General features: G+C 36.0%; 1 protein-coding gene across 4 annotated transcripts in view; it reads right to left on the bottom strand.

The window, feature by feature from the left end:
- The window catches only part of PPP1R9A (protein phosphatase 1 regulatory subunit 9A), a 390,175-nt gene that overhangs the window by 87,199 nt on the left and 284,006 nt on the right, over positions 1-18,970 (bottom strand). For 3 of the 4 annotated variants that reach the window (XM_030933317.1, XM_030933320.1, XM_030933318.1), the window contains exon 6: positions 16,254-16,389. In XM_030933317.1, the coding sequence (XP_030789177.1) occupies positions 16,254-16,389 (136 nt within the window). Of the gene's footprint in view, positions 1-10,679; positions 10,746-16,253; positions 16,390-18,970 lie in introns of all 4 variants that reach the window. The other variant, XM_030933321.1, reaches the window with a different exon arrangement.

Here is an 18,970-nt window from a genome sequence, read left to right as displayed (position 1 = left end):
TTGGGAAATGGCCTGAGAATCCTGGCAGCCATTAATTATTTTTATTATTTTATTATTATTATTTTTGAGACAGAGTCTCATTCTGTCACCCAGGCTGGAATACAATGGCACTATCTCAGCTCACTGTAACCTCCACCTCCTGGGCTCAAGTGATTCTCCTGCCTCAGCCTCCCGAGTAGCTGGGATTACAGACGTGCACCACCACACCCAGCTAATTTTTGTATTTTTAGTAGAGGGGGGTTCACCATGTTGGCCAGGCTGGTCTTGAACTCCTGACCTCAAGTGATCCTCCCGCCTTGGCCTCACAAAGAGCTGGGATTACAAGCATGAGCCACTGCTCCAAACCCATTAAGTGTCTAAATAAGCTGTGAATTCCTTTTCTCCTCCTGAGATGCCATCTTGTTTCTGCTGGGCCACCTGAGAGAAAACAGGGAAGGTGATATACATGATCCACTGTTACCGCTCTACATGTGGCAATCTCTGAAGGGGAAAATCCCCATGGACATTAATGTGACAAGAAGTTCATGCATATAACACATCAATTCCATTACACATTTAGCAGTGGAAACCATGACACCATTACATTTTATTTGCCCACAAAGGGTGCCATCCTCAAGGCTATTTTAGCTTACCTTCCCACTATGAACCCATTATATCAGCTGAATTTGGGTATCCTTCTCACAGCGGCACTAGGTGAAATAGTGAGTTGGGAACCACAGTATCAACAGAACAGAACGATAAAGTTCAAGTGTTTCCCCCTTCAAAGTTCTCCATTATATTCAAGGGGTTTTTATAAAATTTGGTCTCTAGAGGGCAAAGAGATTTCAGCCCAAAGCAACTGAATCAGGGTAGAGCAGGAAGGCATCAAGAGGTGTAGAAGCAGAGAAGAGCTCTGTGGCAGTGACAGGCACATTCAGTTCTGAGCAGTGCAGTGTTTACTCCTGCTTTAACCTAACTTCCAATGTTTATAGTCCACCTGAGGCACTCTATAAGGCTGCTCATAATTACTGACACCATCTACTTAGTTTTGGGGAGTCTTTGACTCAGTAATCATAACCTTGACTTCTATAGCAAAAATTCCATTATACAGTCCATCTTCATCTGGGACATTCGCTGCCCTGTTATCATGATAACATCTCCTTAAACCTGGTTTCAACATAAAAGGACACGGGAGTTTTCCAGGATGATAAGGCTGACTGTAAGAATTTATCCAGACTGTCTTGGGACAGTTTCACATTCTCCAGTGAGTTACCTTCATCAGCATTATAGGTTCAATGCAAGGCACTTAGGGTGCAAGTACTCACTAGGTTTCCCATAGGAGTTTATGCATCTCAGAGAAATTTCCCCAACAGGAACAATATTCCCTTGTAACAGCCAGGACCCACAGCAAAGAATGCTGTGACACCTTCTATCATCAGAATGAATCTAAACTTGGCATAATAGACATGACAGACTGCAAGAGGGTTGAGTCAAAAAGCAGCCTAACTGTTGCTATTCCTCCTTATCTAGCACTACACACCCTGCCTCATCATCTCCCCAGTGAGTGAAATTTCTTCAATTCATGCTCAGTATAGGTGTGGGGTCAGATCCTTCTTCTAACCCAGGATGGGTCTTTGAACTAGTTGAAACAGACTATAGGTAGTTTCCCCTTATCCACAAAGGGTAAATCCAAGGCCCCCCAGTGGATGGCTGAAACTTCAGATAGTATTGAGCCCTATTATATACTATGCTTTTTCCTATACATACATACCTGCGATGAAGCTCAATTTATAAATTAGGCACAGTATATTCTATATACTATATTATTAACGAATAATAAAATGGAACAATTATAACAACATATTATAATAAAAGCTATGTTAACATGGTCTCTTTCTCTCAAAGTACTGTGGGTAACTGAAACCCTCAAATGCAAAATTGCAGATAAGGTAGAACAGCTGTATTACCATTTTTGGACTGGCTCCTCAAGCCACAATTTCCAAAGGGTAATGAGTAGAAGGTCAGATGATTCCTGCACAGGTAGACAAGTCAGAAGAACCCAGAGCTATGTAACCAGAATCTTTCATAATCAGCAGTAAATATTACTGCCCTTTGCTCTAAAGGGAAAACTATCTTCCAAGGCTGTTCAGTCCACAAACACAAACACCTGAAAAGCTAATCCAGAACATAGGGCAGTCAGTGTCTCAGAATTGGGACAGGCCCATGGAGAACTGTTTCCCAACAATTATTTAATGAAAAAAAAAAAAAGTCTATACAGTTAGATGAGGCCCTCAGGGGGGTAAAAATGTCAAGAAATTCAGTTGATTTTAGAGAGACTGAACACTATTGTTATATTAGGTTGGTGCAAAACTAATGCCATTACATTCAATGGCAAAAACCTGCAATTACTTTTTAAAGTAATTACCTTTTTAAATACTTTCTAGCTATGATTTGTTTCTGTATACTCTGCTCTGCAGATAGGCTGTGTTTTTTTAAAAAAAATTTTTGGGCCGGTCACGGTGGCTCATGCCTGTAATCCCAATACTTTGGGAGGCCAAGGAGGGTGGATCATGAGGTCAGGAGATTGAGACCATTCTGGCCAACATGGTGAAACCCCATCTCTACTAAAAATATAAAAACTAGCTGGGCATGGTGGCATGTGCCTGTAGTCCAAGCTACTCAGGAGGCTGAGGCAGGAGAATCGCTCGAACCCAGGAGGTGGAGGTTGCAGTGAGCTGAGATCATGCCGCTGCACTCCAGCCTGGGTGACAGAACAAGACTCCGTCTCAAAAAAAAAAAAAATGAACACACCCTTTATTGCCACAGCTGCTTGTGCTACAGAAAATAAACAAAAACAACAAAAACCTCTTTGCAAATAAAAATAGAAACCAGAAATATCAAATTCACTTTTATTTTATATGCCTTAAAATTGTGAAGATTCTTTTACACTATGGTTATTGGATCTTTTGACAGGTTGCCTTGAAAAGGATTTAAATTTTTTATTACATATATTTACTATTTCCACAGCAAAATAAGCTGCTTGTGAGTATAAAATATATTCTCCATGTCTTAATATTCCTAATTCAATTCCACTTAATACATTTACCTACTTATAAAGAGAGAAATGCTATTGTTTTTAATTAAGTCCCTGATAAATATATTCTACATGAGGAGGGAACCAGTGATCTCTTTTTGCCACTGAGATCCTGAACTAAACGGTCGACAGACCAAAGTAGACCTCTATAATTCAAATGTCACACTGCAAATTCAAACTGGCAGTCTTCCTTGAGTTTCATTTTACTTGCCAAGAGAACAATGAAGCACTTATTCTGATGCCAGTAGAACTTTGGGAAGAGACTAAGAGATTTGTATTTCCCTGAATTTTCCTCTACAGAAGAGGACAGCTATGAGTGACTGAAGAGACATGTTATCATTATTTTAGTAATTCTATAATTGTACAAGTAATTGAATCTTGAAAAATAAGGTGTTTACATAAAAACTGATTCATATAATTGCAAAAATGCTATCAGATCATCAAATAGAACCAGAAATTACAGTTACAGAATTTAAGGTACAAAAAAAAAGTAAAATCAACAAAAATGTCACTGGTGGTATTACATGGATTATGGTATTACATAGATTAATGATAAACATAGTCTCAATCTTAAAATCTCCTTCCAGAGAGAATAATTCTAGTCCTTTCCTCACATGGCTGTCTCATGATTTGTGGCAGCCATTCCATCTTGCAAAGTGCCTGCAATACCAGGACTCAAAGATCTTTACTGCGAGATTCCTGGTATCTTTACACTGGATCGCTCCAATACTGATTGCGTCTAACCGCTTCCCACAAACATCTGCAGGTGATACCCTTGCAAGCCATATTCAGATTCAGTAGGCCTGAGGCTGGGTAGATAAATCTGTATTTTTAAAGAAGTAGCATGATATTCTCATACCGAAGCAAGTTGAAGACACAGAGTTTTAAGCCATTTTATAAGTCCTCAGAGAGCAGGAACTATGTCCTATTCATTTTATATCCACATAATCACATAATTGCAAAATATATTATACTTGGCAGCTTTTGAATTATATTAAATACTGAGTTGACATAAAGCCTATTCAAGAAATAAATTTAAAACATAATGAATAATTATATAACCACCACGAATAAACTAACAACTTATTTCAGGAAAAGGAACAGAACTACTCATTTTCATTGAAGTCCTCTGTGTGTGCCTCCTTGATTCCATTTCAGTTGCTTACTCTTCTGGAGTAATTCTGCTGAATTTTATCATTCTGAGTTTTTTTTGGTTTTTTGTTTTTTTTTTTTTTAGTTTTGCTATATTTTTATATCCAAACAATGTGTTATTTTGACATGATTTTATGCTTTATATAAATGGAATAATATTGTGTGTATTTTTCTGTACCTTTTTGCTTTTAATCTTGTGCTCCTAAGATTCCAGCAGTTGTTGTGAGTTGCTGAATCAACATACAATTTCATTTTACGACTATACAATAATATATTTATCCATTCTCTTGTTGATAGAGATGTCAGATATACTCAAATTTTGTTACTACTACAAGAACAGTATTATACATGTCTTATAGCTAATGTATATGAATTTTACTAGGGTGGTTTACAAAAAATATAATTGTTGAGTCAACTTTATTAGATAATGCCAAATTGTTTTTCAAAATGGTTGGGCTTATTTATTTTCCAATGTGCAGAGAATAAGACTTTCCCTTACTCCACAACCTCACTGAAACTTAAAATATCTGATTTAAATCAATTCAGTGGGTATAAAGTAGTATTTTATTTTGGTTTTTAATTTTCACTTGCTGATTGCTAATGTATTTGGACATCATCTGGTATGGAGATTTCCTCTTCTGAGATATACCTGTTCAAGCCAATGGCACATTGCAGTCTTTCCTTACTGCCGCATAGAAGTACTTTTTATATACAGTCATGTGCCATATAATGACATTTTGGTCAGTGCTGGAACTTACATAGTGACAGTGGTCCCATAAGATTATAATGCAGCTGAAAAGCTGTCATAATGTCACAGCACAATACATTACTCACGTTTGTAGTGATACTAGTGTAAACAAACCTACTGTGCGGCCAGTTTTATAAAAGTATAGTGCATACAATTATGCACAGTACATGATACTTGATAATAAACAGCTTTGTTAGTGGTTTATGTATTTAGTATGCTTTTCACTGTTATTTTAGAGTGTAGTGCTTCTAATTATAAAAAAAAGACTAACTGTAAAACAGCCTCAGGCAGGTTCTTCAGGAGGTATTCCAGAAGAAGGCATTGTTATCATGGGAGATGACAGCTCCATGTATGTTATTGCCCCTGAGACCTACCAGCGACACAGGACATGGAGGTAGAAGATACTGATGATTCTGACCTTGTGTAGGCCAAGGCCAATGTGTATGTTTGTGTCTTAGTTTTTAACAAGAAGATTTAAAAAGTAAAAAATTAAAAATAGGAAAAAGGTTACCGAATAAAGATAAAGTATTTTTGTACAGCTATACAAAGTGTGTTTTAAGCTAAGTGTTATTACAAAAGAGTCAGAAAGTTTTAAAAAATCTAAAAGTTTATAAAATAAAAAAGTTAGAGTAAGCTAGTTTATTTTTGAAGAAAGAAAATATTTTTAAATAAACGTATTGTAGCTTAAATATATAGTGTTTATAAAGTCTGCAACAGTGTAATGTCCTAGTGTTCACACTTACTGACTCAGCCAGAGAAACTTCCAGTCCTGCAAGCACCATTCATGGTAAGTAGCCTCCATGGGTGTACCATTTTTTATGTTTTATACCATATTCTTACTGTACATTTTCCGTGTTTAGATACACAAATACCATTGTGTTAAAATTGCCTACAGTATTCAGTACAATAATATGCTGCACAGGTTTTGTGCCTAGGAGAAACAGGTTGTAACATCTAGCCTAGGTGTGTAGTAGGCTATACTCTGTAGGTTTGTGTAAGTACAGTCTATAATGTTCACATGATGATGAACTTGCCTAAAAGTACGTTTCTCAGAATTTATCCCCACCATTAAGCAACATGTGACTGTAATTTACTTTCGGTTATTTATTTTTTAAACATTTTATTCCAGCTTCTGGTTTGTCTTTTCACTTTCTTAAAGGTATTCTTTTGATGAACAGATGTTTAATGTAGTCAGGCTTCTCAGGGGCTCATTTAAGAAACATTTCTAAAAACTGAGGTCATAAAGGTATTCTTCTACGCCATCTTCCAAGTTTTATATTTTTGCTTTTCACATTTGAGTAGTCAGTCCACGTGAGATGGAATTTTGGGTATGGATTATATGGGGGCTCAACTTCACTATATTCTCTTTATTGAAGAGCCAAACATTTTTCAACTCTTCTAGAGTGTAATCTATGTCATGAATCAGGTTTTTGTATATCTGAAGTGCTGTTTCTGGGCTTCTTGACCAACTTGCCCATTCTTTTGTCTCCAAGTATAAATTTACTAAAGTTTAATAATATTTATTTCCATTTTGAAGCATGTGAAATGCCATGGTTATTTCTTGTGTATCGCGCTTTCATGTATATTTTAGCAATAGCTTACCAAATTCCATTTAAAAATCTTTTGAAATTATTTTTACTAGAATTGCACTGAATCAACAGGTATTGAATCTTCCAAACCATGAACAAGGTTTCCTTGTCCTATTTTATACACTTTCTTTAGTATATCTCTATATGATTTTATTTTTCTCTATGAAGGTCTTCCCTATCATTTATGTCTTGAAGTCTTGTAAATGGTAACTTATAAATTATGTTTTCTCCTGGTTTGCAGACATATTGAAATATATGTTTTATTTTACATTAATTATGTATTCAGCAAAGTCACTATACTTTTATATTACTTCTAATAACTTATCTATAGGTACTTTTTGAGATTTTTTAAATGGACAATCTCATCGTATGTGAATAACAGTTTCATTTCTTCCTTTACAATTTATTTCTTTAATTTCTTTTACTTGCCTTCCAGTACAATGTCAAATATAAAAAGTGACTGATTTTCCAATGTTAAACCATACTTGCATTCCTGGCTAAACCCAACCTAGTTATGATATATTATCTATATAATTTATGATACATTTTTTAGAATAAAAGCACAACATACTCAATTCTAGAATGTCATTACAATAAAAGCAGAACACACTTTACTTGAACTGCTTCTTTCACTCATCATAATGCCATAATTATCGTTAATACTTAAATGTTATGCTGGTACTGTAATTGGTATTACTTTGAGTTATAGTAGATAAAACCCAGGGTCCACTTGATATGGGATGCTTAATTAGGAAACTTTGGCCGGGCGCGGTGGCTCAAGCCTGTAATCCCAGCACTTTGGGAGGCCGAGACGGGCGGATCACAAGGTCAGGAGATCGAGACCATCCTGGCTAACCCGGTGAAACCCCGTCTCTACTAAAAAAATACAAAAAACTAGCCGGGCGAGGTGGCGGGCGCTTGTAGTCCCAGCTACTCGGGAGGCTGAGGCAGGAGAATGGCGTAAACCCGGGAGGTGAAGCTTGCAGTGAGCTGAGATCCGGCCACTGCACTCCAGCCTGGGTGACAGAGCGAGACTCTGTCTCAAAAAAAAAAAAAAAAAAAAAAAAAGGAAACTTCATCATGAAGCTGGAACCCCATGGACTACACCTTTCTGTAAGGTGAAAATAAATCTATCACCCTTTTTACTGTTTAGAGTATAGTCCTTCTACTTATAAAAAATATAAAAAATAGACTAACTGTAAAACAGCCCCAGGCAGGTTCTTCAGGTGGTATTCCTGAAGAAGGCATTGTTATCATGGGAGATGACAGCTCCATGTATGTGTGTGAGGTATGTGAGTATTTGTGGTATGTGTGGTGTGTGAGGGTGGTGTGTGAGGGTGGTGTGTGATAGAAAATACGTTTCTAAGATTTAAGGCTATTTCTAAGTGAATACATTGGGAAGGAGATAAGGACATATATGCAGTATTGTAATTTAGGCCATTTGGACTATTCTGTTTCAACTGCAGGTTTATTCAGTTATGACTAAAAAGAAGGCATGTTACTGTGAGTCACCAAGTTGCTATTTTGATAGTCCCAAAGGTTTTCAAGGGATAAAATATGCACATTCATTTTTTTCTGGTTTTATATGAAGAAGATTGTGGTTTAGCGTGATAGAGATAGGGTCTTCTTGCAAATTCATGGACTCTCAAGACAATTAAAATGTTGTAGCAAGCAAAAGCCCATTGAAACCTGTCATTGAAGAGATTACAGGCTAATGAAGGGAATTTATGGATAAATAATGATAGAAAGAGATACACACAGTGCCACTGACATACTTTTAAAAGGCTGCTAGCCCAGCAATGCTTTGTGAAGGAGATGAAACTTAAATGGAACCCTGAAAGGTGAACAGGATTAAGTTGACATTCAAGGGCAACAGAGTCAGTGTACTAGACACCGTAAAAGGTAGGGGAAACAAATGGCATAGAAAAACCAGGGGATCCTGATGGCCCCTGGGAAAGTAAGTCTGTTTCCCAGGCATCCATCTCTCACTGTATCTTTTAGCATTTTAGAATGTTTTGGTAAATTATTCAACTAATACATACATTTTTAAAGTCAGAAAAATACTGTCATTTGTGTTAGTTTCTATGATATCTCTTTAACACTGCAAACTGTGTTTCATCATTGTAATATTGAATTGTTCTAGCATAGTTTCTAGGGAGTACAAAGTCTACACTTTCAGAGAAATTTAATTACATGGAAGAATTTGATAAAGTTTATTTGGTATTTCCTATCTAGCTCATGAGTAAATAACATCACAATGTAGCAGTGGGAAGGAAAATATATTCAAATCATTTGCATCATAGTTTTTTTAAATCAAAGAAAATGAGCTACAAAAAGATGACATTGTTTAGATGAAGGTTCCTATCCTAACCTGTGTCTTCCCTTTACCCATCTTTCTGTCTGTACATAGTGTATTAAAAAATAACATCTCCATATACGAAGAATATTTCTAGAGAAAATCTTTCAAGTACAGGAGGATGTCTACCCTGTGGGGTCAGAGTGTGTGTGGTGTGTGTGGTGCATGTGTGAGGTATGTATTTGTGGTACGTATGGTGTGCGAGGGTGGTGTGTGTAGTGTGTTTGTCATGTGTGTGTGTGGGTATGTGTGGTGTATGGTTGTGTGGGTATGTGTGGTGTGTGTGTGTGTTTGCGGTGTGTATGTGGGTATGTGTGGTGTGTGTGGTGTGTATGTGGGTATGTGTGGTGTATGTGTGTGGGTATGTGGTGTGTGTGTGTGGGGGTATGTGTGGTGTGTGGGGGTATGTGTAGTGTGTGTGGTGTGTGTGGGGGTATGTGTGGTGTGTGTGTATGTGTGGTATGTGCGTGTTGTGTGTGTGTCTGTGTGGGGTGTGTGAGGTGTGTATTTGTGGTACGTGTGGTGTGCGAGGGTGGTGTGTGTAGTGTTTGTCATGTGTGTGTGGTGTGTGTGGGTATGTGTGGTGTGAGTGTGGTTGCGTGGGTATGTGTGGTGTGTGTGTGTGGTGTGTGTGGGTATGTGTGGTGTATGTGTGTATGTGTGGTGTGGGTGTGGTGTGTGTGGTGTATGTGTGGGCATGTGTGGTGTGTGTGTGGGTATGTGTGGCGTGAGTGTGGTGTGTGTGTGTGTGGGTATGTGTGGTGTGATTGTGGTGTGTGTGTGTGTGTAGGTATGTGTGGTGTGTGTGCACGGGTATGTTTGGTGTGAGTGTGGTGTGTGTGTGGTTTGTGTGGGGGTATGTATGGTGTGTGTGTGGGCATGTGTGGTGCGTGTGCGGTGTGTGTGTGAAGCGTGTGTATACACTACTTAGGCCAGAGCACATATGGATAGAGTCTTAAACAGAATGTTTTCCAAGCACCTTGTGATTCTGGGCCTCAGTGACAATGACTGTTGCTATAGATTTGGGGATCATAAACCAAAGGATGTAATTAAATTTAATGATTTTAGAGATTAGACCAAATTGGAGTCTGTGAACAGGCTGTTAAATATATTTCTTTTATTCTTCAGGCTCCTCTAATTGCCATTAATCAGTCTGCCTTTTACATACACTCAACCTCCATTTTTAAGCACCTCTATCTATATTAACAGCAACTAAACATAATGAGAATTATTTTATTATTTCAAGTATAGTATCATTTTAGATATTTTGATATGTCTACCATATAAATCATGCAACTAAATACTACTATAATTTAAAGATATATGTATCTAGTGTTTTGAAAAATCAAGAATTTTGTATCAAAAGATTAGTTTCTTAAAAAGTACTGGATTTACAGACAGTATAAATCACTACGTACATTATTACTGTACAAACATCATACAGACCTGCTGTTGGACATTTGTTTTTTCCCTTTAATTTGAATCACAAGATATTTAAAGTGTTAGGGGTTAAAAATATCCATGGCTAAATATTAAGAAATGAGTCTAAATTGCAGAAGCTATACCTAAAATATATGCTATGTTTCAGAATTAAATGTTTTTTTAATGATTATTTTCAAACTATTATTCAATGCACAAAACACATCACTCTAGAGAAGTTCTTCAGAACATACAGATAGTTAATAAGACACAAAGAATATTTAATTTTACATATGAAGCAGGAAAGTACAGGTAAGCATTACTTTCAACCAAAAAACAAACCTTAAGAAAATAGTTGTTATTGTTATTGCAGTTGCCAGACATTCCTTGCAATTCAGCCACAGTGTTCTAAAATGGTTGACAAAAAATATTAAAGAAGGCTTAACCTCCACCGCAAAGAGAAAAGCCAAATGATAAAGGATAGAAAAACACTGAGTCCCAGTGCTTACTGTGATACACAGTGTTAAGTACTAAGATAATATTGCTGCATGTTGGTAAAAAATGCCCCCACTCTTAGTTTCTCAGTATTACACAGTATAAAGTCTATTTACATTATTGTATTCACATGATTAAAAGGCCAATCATAATAACTGCAATCTCTTGTTTACACACACAAGCTGTTTCCAACTAGGAATGGCAAACAGTATGAGTCAAATTTAATGTTATCCCTCTAACACTTTTTATAACATAAATATATTCTTGTATACCTTTTAATACTTATGCAAACCAAAGCTTCCGTTATATTTTTGCCCCTAATTATTACATGCCAACACAAGCAATAAAAAACCATAGCCATGTGGGCAGCTACTCTAAACTGTATTTAATACTTTAAAAGATTCTAAAAAAATAATGTTGCTATAACATTCTTATAATGATATTAATTTCCAGTAAGGAAAACAAATTATGAAAGAAAGATTAAATTATATTTTAGAAGGGGCTTCAGTTTCTGGAGTGATGATTAACCTTCTAATGAACTACTGCCTAAGGAGACTTTGAAATGCTATCTATAGCTAAGACTTTACAATGTAATAAATATTATATCCTAAAAGAATATTTAAGGAAGCCAAATAATCATAATTTTTACAGTGAAATACTTTAATTTCAATGATCATACCTATTTTCTAATTCAGAAATGGAATATAGCACCAGTTCATACTGTATTTCCTCTAAGCCTGCAGCACTTCAAACTGCACAATGCTCTTAAATAAAAAATACTTATAATATATACATACTACACAAAATATATACCATAATTACATCATCTCACTACTAAAAGGCTACACACTGATAGTGGTGGAGTATGACAAGAGAGTAAATGTAATTAAAAAGCTAAATTCTAGTTGAAAAATTTATCATACCCCCTAAGTGTCATGAAATAGTGCTGACTGTCTGAAGGATTTATTGAAATCCTCCTCCATGGCAATCTTTCAGATTGTTAGAAAAGAAAGAGAAAGAAAGAAAAAAAACCCAAGTGATCAATACTTCTATTAAACAGAAGTGAAATCATGAATCACAGATATATTCAGATATACATTTAAAATTTTTCAATTGTTCAGATATTCATCTCCCTCTTCTTAAATAGGATCCTCCTTTTTATTCTACAGCTTTTAAGCAGAGCCATTTTAACATTTTTTTAAAATCAGAATGTTTAACAGAGAGTAAACAAAAACAGGGATGCAAATTAAAATAAAATTGGCTGTTTGCTTATTTTAAACCCTTCTAAAGATGTAGAGGAAGAAAAAACAGAAAAAGCAGAAATTTAAATAGTTTGAAAATTACCTATATAGCTTAAATTCTACTAGAGTATGACATAATTTCCTAAAGCATTGAAACAGATATGTCTAAGCATACACAATATATTGTAAGGTAATCTTCCTCAATATAGTTGCTAGAGCTCCACTGTAGGTTTATAATTTCAGGAGCTATTTCTCCCATTGTGATGTTTTCCATGTAGTGAATGCAAGCAAGCAAATACCCTCTGTCAATGTGACAAGTTACAAGTTACAAACAACTGGATGATTTGATGAAAACCAGAAGCTATCTATCCTTCAGCAGAAAATGCTGATCTAAGAGCTGGCTCTGGAAATCAGTTGGATGAACTTGGTTGCTCTGTATCTAATTGGAGGTTTTCCTTACTGGTGCAGGGAATGTCACAAGGGATATTGTCAAATAAAAATAACTCTAACTTGGAAATCACAAGATGATTCTATAAATGATAAAAGTAAAAAAACAAGTGACTGATTACACACATCCAGGGCTTATTTTAACAAAGATATATCAATCAATAAATTGTTGGATTATATATGAAATTAACTCAATTATTCAAGGAGCATTTATTCATTAGATATTCAATATATGTTCTCATTTCCTTTATGCCTCTTGGGCATTTTATTCTTCATTCACAAAGGAAGACAGGGAGTACATAGAAAATGGGGAAAAAGCACTCAAATCAATCAATTTAATAATATTTTTTAGGCCGGGCGTGGTGGCTCAAGCCTGTAATCCCAGCACTTTGGGAGGCCGAGACGGGTGGATCACGAGGTCAGGAGATCGAGACCATCCTTGCTAACACGGTGAAACCCCATCTCTCCTAAAAAATACAAAAAACTAGCTGGGCGAGGTGGCGGGCGCCTGTAGTCCCAGCTACTCGGGAGGCTGAGGCAGGAGAATGGTGTAAACCCGGGAGGCGGAGCTTGCATTGAGCTGAGATCCTGCCACTGCACTCCAGCCTGGGCAACAGAGCGAGACTCCGTCTCAAAAAAAAAAAAAAAAAAAAAAAACATAAATAAATAATATTTTTTAGCATTAGAAAAAAAGAATTTGAATAAAATAATTTGAAGTTTTAACACTGGAGTGGATTTTCACTACTTGTACAGCTTTCATCTCTCCTACGTAACAAAAATTAACAGTTGGTTTTATCTGGGCATGTTTTGGTGAGGCAGTGTGTAACATACAAAAAAGGGGAAAAACCCAAGTCACAGAGGAGGATGAGAGAGAGATACAAAGGAAAATTCTCTTTGACATTTTTCCATAAAGTGAGTTACTTGGAGTAACATAGCAAGCACCTTGTTTTTACTTCTACAACTTGCAGAAAGAAAAAACAGTTTAACTCAAAGCTAAACTAATTTAAAAAATTGAGTACTCAATTATTCTTCCCTTTAAACTCTATGAAGATGATTCTTACCGACTGTTGGATAGAGTAAAATAATTATCCAAAGACTTGATTTCCCTATTACTAGAAATACAGAACAAAGAATCATAGAACCTGAACTCTAGCACCCCAAACAGTAATTCTCTTAACATCTTTTGTTACCCAGTTATTCTGTGTCTGCCTGAATATAGCAGGAGTGTTCTGTATACTCTACTGAAAAACAGCACAGTGTGTTGCAAAGAGTCCAGGCTTTGGAGCCAGCAAGACCTTATTCCAGTTCCAACTCTGCCAGCTACTGGACGTACCACTAGAAGAAACCTCAGTTGCTGCATTTCTAGGAAAAAAAAGAAAATCTCTTCTGGCTGCATCAAAGATTAAATGAGATCATGTAGGAAAGACACCCTGCAAAGTGCCTGCCACTAAATATTTACTTAATTTCCTTGCCCCTGACAATATCTGCTCGGGTGACAACTCTGATTACTTTACAAAAACAGGCAAACAAACAAACAAAAATCTATAAGCAATCTGCCATTTAAGATGTGATACATTCCTAAGTATAAATGTCATGTAAAAAATATTCTTTTTCCATCTATTCAAATGATCAAGTTAAAGAAAAATCTGGGCCAGGTGGGGTGGCTCACATCTGTAATCCTAGCACTTTGGGAGGCTGAGGCAGGAGGATTGCTTGAGGCCAGGAGTTCAAGACAGGCCTGGACAACATCATGAAATTTTTTTTTTCATTAGCAGGATGTGGTTCTGTGTGCCTATAGTCCCAGCTACTCAGGAGGCTGAGGCAAGGCAGGAGGTTGGCTTGAGCCCAGGAGCTTGAGGATATATTGAGCTATGCTTACAACACAGCACTCCAGTCTGGGTGACAGAGCAAGATCCTGTGTCTAAAAAAAAAAAAAAAAAAAAAGCTAAATCTTATATCAAGTTTTGGTAATGAATGCGATCAGTGCCTCAAAATAACTGCAGAAAATGTGTGGTCTGTGATCTAAATGTTTTACTTGGAGTGCCTTAAAAATGTGACTATCTTGTTTGCCCCCTCTGCTTGTTAGACTTGATTGCTTATTTCATATTCATGGAATATTAGAAGCTAGAAGGAATTTTGTGATCTAGCCCAATCTCTGTGCTTTCAGGCCAAAGACACCAAGGCACACAGACTAGAAAGCCTGGCCATGTCCCCTTCCACCACTTGATGTCACTGTACTCCCCTGAACCTAAGACCAAAAATCCTAGCACAGTGAGGATGCAAAAATCAAACCTGCAGAAAATGATTCTACAATCTCAGAAAAAGTTTGCAGTCAAAGCAAATTGGTGTCTCTGATAAAATACAAAATACTAATGTAGAGAATTGAAAACCAAGTAAGATACAAAGTGAAAATACTTGAGGAAATCCCTTTTTTAGTTTGAAAATTCAAGAGATCATTTTTCATGCAAAATATCTCAGTGCAATGAAAATATACTTGCCTTTCAAATGGACTCATCAAGTAAGAAAATAAATTAAATCAAGTTCTAAGAGTCTAATTCATTCACTTAAAGCATTTCTAGTGTATTATTCTTTGATCAAAAGTTAACAGATATACCACCTCTAGTTTTCTACTATAATAAGTAGAGAATATATCCTCATTATACCACATATTCACGAGATCTTAATATACACTGGGATTAAAACATCTCAGATTAAAAATATGTGAAAATATATGAATGTCTGTTTATTAATCTTATATCCTGGCTAGAAAGCAAAATTCTGAAAAATTATATATTCAGAAAAGAAGGGGTTGAATATATGAAGTTTCACTGTGGTTATATCAGCTGGAATGAAAAATATTTATTTTATCTGAATATATACTAGTATATGGAGTATACAATACTACAATTAAATTGTTGATGGATCTTTTGACATGCCAATATGAAACATATGCATGTTTAAACGTGTTTATAATAAAGCATGTTGTCCCGTTATATCAATGTACATTTGGCAATGACATTAGAAACAGACCAGCATCTGTATTATATTACAGCACACAAGGGTTCTGGAGAGCTGTTTTCACTTGGGGGTTAGCTTCTATTCATTTACTTGATCTTTTACAGAAAGCAGGATGTAAAATTATTCCAATATGTATCTACTCTATGGAACATGTACTAGTGGAAAGCTTTGTTCTGCATTATGTCAGCACAAATCATAGTGAGCAGATCCAAAGAACTTTCTCTTCCTGGGGGAAAAAGACACTGGAAACACTCAGCAATCTTTAGTACTTTTCTATGGATATTTGTGTATGGGTGTGTTTCCCAATTTTTTGGAAAAGCATTACATACTATAGTAGAACATTTGGAGAAGATTGAAAAAATATAAAGCAGAGAGAGAAAATCGCCCAATTCCACCAATAAAGACAGACATTATTCACATTTCTGTGTTTTTATCCTTTTCTGTTTCTATGACTTCCTTTATAATAGTGCAAAATATAAGACTTATTTGTGTCCACAGTCTTCATACTGTAAACAGGATACCATGACTTGATTCTTAAGTGTGTATCAGATGCTAGTAGTATTTCTTTACTAAGGTAGAATTTTAGTTCAATGTGGACACACCTTCCTCAAGAAACTGCATAAAACCTGTCATACTGTTTCATACTGTTATACAGTAGAGAGAGTTTCATGAATTAGAAAATGTGGGAAAAATAATCGTTGCAAGCACTACTGACCTCGTCATCGTCGGCATCATACTGGGCATAGTGCTGTTCCAGCAGCTCTCTCTGGCGCCTCTCCTGTTCCAGTGTCTGGCTTATCAACTGGGCAACCTCACTCACTTGTCCTGGTTTTTCCCGCCCAATAACAAATCTGTGGAAAGGTTAACAAAGACTAATATTTAAGACTCTCCAACAAAAAGGAGTGCTAAGAAAAGTAATAAGCAGGTTTGATCTCAGCAGGGTCCATCAAGCCTCAAGAAAGTAATATCACCTACGTACTTCAAAATGGTTTTCTTGGGTGAGAAGAAAGGTTAGATGAGCAATTGAAGTGATTTTTAGGGACACAGCTCATAAAAGAAAAGAAGGGGGAAAAAGTAAAGGACCATAAATATTATCATTTTAAGAGAAGATGTAACATAGGTAACCCATTCTGCAGCACTTTACACATTTGTGATGCTATACAAAATGGAAGCAAACTCATAATTTCCTTACCATTGAACTCAAGAAGCATGTGCATAACTATAACAAAAATTGCTTCAAAAACATTTTGAGGGCCAGGTGCAGTGGCTCAAGCCTGTAATCCCAACACTTTGGGAGGCCGAGGTGGGTGGATCACTTGAGGTCCGGAGTTCGACAGCAGCCTGGCCAAGATGGCAAAATCCCATCTCTACTAAAAATACAAACATTAGCCAGGCTTGGTGGTGTGCACTTGTAATCCCAGCTACTCTGGAGGCTGAGGCAGGAAAATCATTTGAACCCGAGAGGCGGAGGCTGCAGTGAGCAAAGATTGCGCCACTGCACTCCAGCCTGGGTGACAGAGACTCTGTCTTGAACCAACAACAACAAACATTTTGAAGTAAGCATAACTTAGGTGGCTAAATATATAACTTTGGAAATAAGAGAAAGGGAAAACTTAAGTAGTGTTTTTTGTTTTTAAAATGAAAAACTATAATAAGAAGAGGTGGTGAATTAATTCACTTCCTTTGGGGGAAAATATAGCATGAGAAGGGGTATGGTTCAATAAATAAAGGGAGGAAAGGAAATATTTGTTGATATTAATGTCTGTAAAAAAAAGTCTAAAGAGAAAAACAAGGAAGATATTTCCTTATTGCAAGCTACAGTCATTTATGGTATATTCTTGTCAATATAATGTGTTGTGCTCAACAATTTAATATTCATTTTTTAACATCTTTTCACACTAATATATATGTTTCTGTTTTTCTAAAAGTACAAATAATGTGTCTCCAGGATGCAGTTTCTAAGTATTACTTATCATAATTTTAATATGAATCTTTGTTTAAATCTTGTTTCTACATTTAATTGATGCTTTCCTCTGATTAATGTATGTTGCTGTCTTTGATCAATTTTAAAAGAAATATACCATAATTTTTCTGCACAATACACTAAAGGTCAAAATTTTCACCCTTGGATGTTAGTAGTTAATTGCCTTTTAATAAATACTTTTATATAGTTTCAAGCAAGACTTACTTTGAAATTATCTTTAAGTGTTCACTTATCTTTTGCGTTATTTTCCTTTGGAAATCAAGTACTAATAGAATTTATAAATACTATCTTTTTCATCTTTATTCAGGTACAATTTACACACAATAAAATATATGAATTTTAAATGTACAGTTCAATAACTGTGATACATACGTAAACATGTAATTACCACATTAATGAAGATACAGGACATTTCCATCAACCCAAAATATTTCCTTATATTCCTTTCCAGTACGTCATCTTCATCCTGGGCCTATATTTATCTTTTCCAGAGTTCTATAAAAATGGAATTTTAGGGTGTCTAGCTTGTTTGGCTCACCACAATGATTTGGAGGTTTATCCATGTTGATGTAAGTTTCAGTTATTTGCTCCTTTTTATCACTAAATAGTTTTCCATTTGTATTGAATACATCACATTTGGTTTATCTATTTTTCTACTGATAGGTATTTGGGTTGATATTATAAAGAAAGTTACTACTATAAACATTTGTGACAAGTCTTCATGTGAATGTAAATTTTCATTTCCTTCAGACAAATAATGGAATTGATGAGTCATATGGTAAATGTATATTCAACTTATAAAGAAATTGTCAAATTGTTTTTCAAAGTAATAGTATCATTTCATATTCCCACTAGCAATGCATAAAAGCTGAAGTTGCTTTGCATCCTCATCAACACTTAGTACTGTCTTTAAAAATTTTGGCCATTCTAGTAGGTATCTAGCGGTATTTCATGATGGTTTTAATTTCCATTGCCCATATGATCTTTTCATGTACCTATTGACCATTCACATATCTTCTCCAGCGAAGTATCTTTTCAACTCTTTTATCCATTACTGAAAATTAGGTTGTCTTTCTATTATTGAGTTATATTTGTTCTTTATAAACAAAAATACACACACACACACACACACACACACACACACACGTGTGTGTGTGTATTTTATTTTTAAAACAGAGTCTTGCTCTGTCACCCATGCTGGAGTACAGTGGCATGATCACAGCTCACTGTATCCTAGAACTCCTGGGTTCAAGCAATCCTCCTGCCTCAGCCTTCTGAGTAGCTGAGGTAACAAGCATGTGCCCCATGCCTGGCAAAGTTCATTTTATAATGTTTTGTAGAGATGACAACTCATTGTTTTGCCCAGGCTGTTCTTGAACTCTTGGCCTCAAGTGATCCTCTCACTTTGGCCCCCCAAAGTGCTGGGATTACAGGCATGAGCCACCACA

Source organism: Rhinopithecus roxellana, chromosome 6 (genome assembly GCF_007565055.1).
Source record: "Rhinopithecus roxellana isolate Shanxi Qingling chromosome 6, ASM756505v1, whole genome shotgun sequence".
Lineage (NCBI taxonomy): Eukaryota > Metazoa > Chordata > Mammalia > Primates > Cercopithecidae > Rhinopithecus > Rhinopithecus roxellana.
The sequence above is the reverse complement of the archived record's forward strand: the minus strand, read 5'-3'. Positions and strand labels throughout refer to the sequence as shown.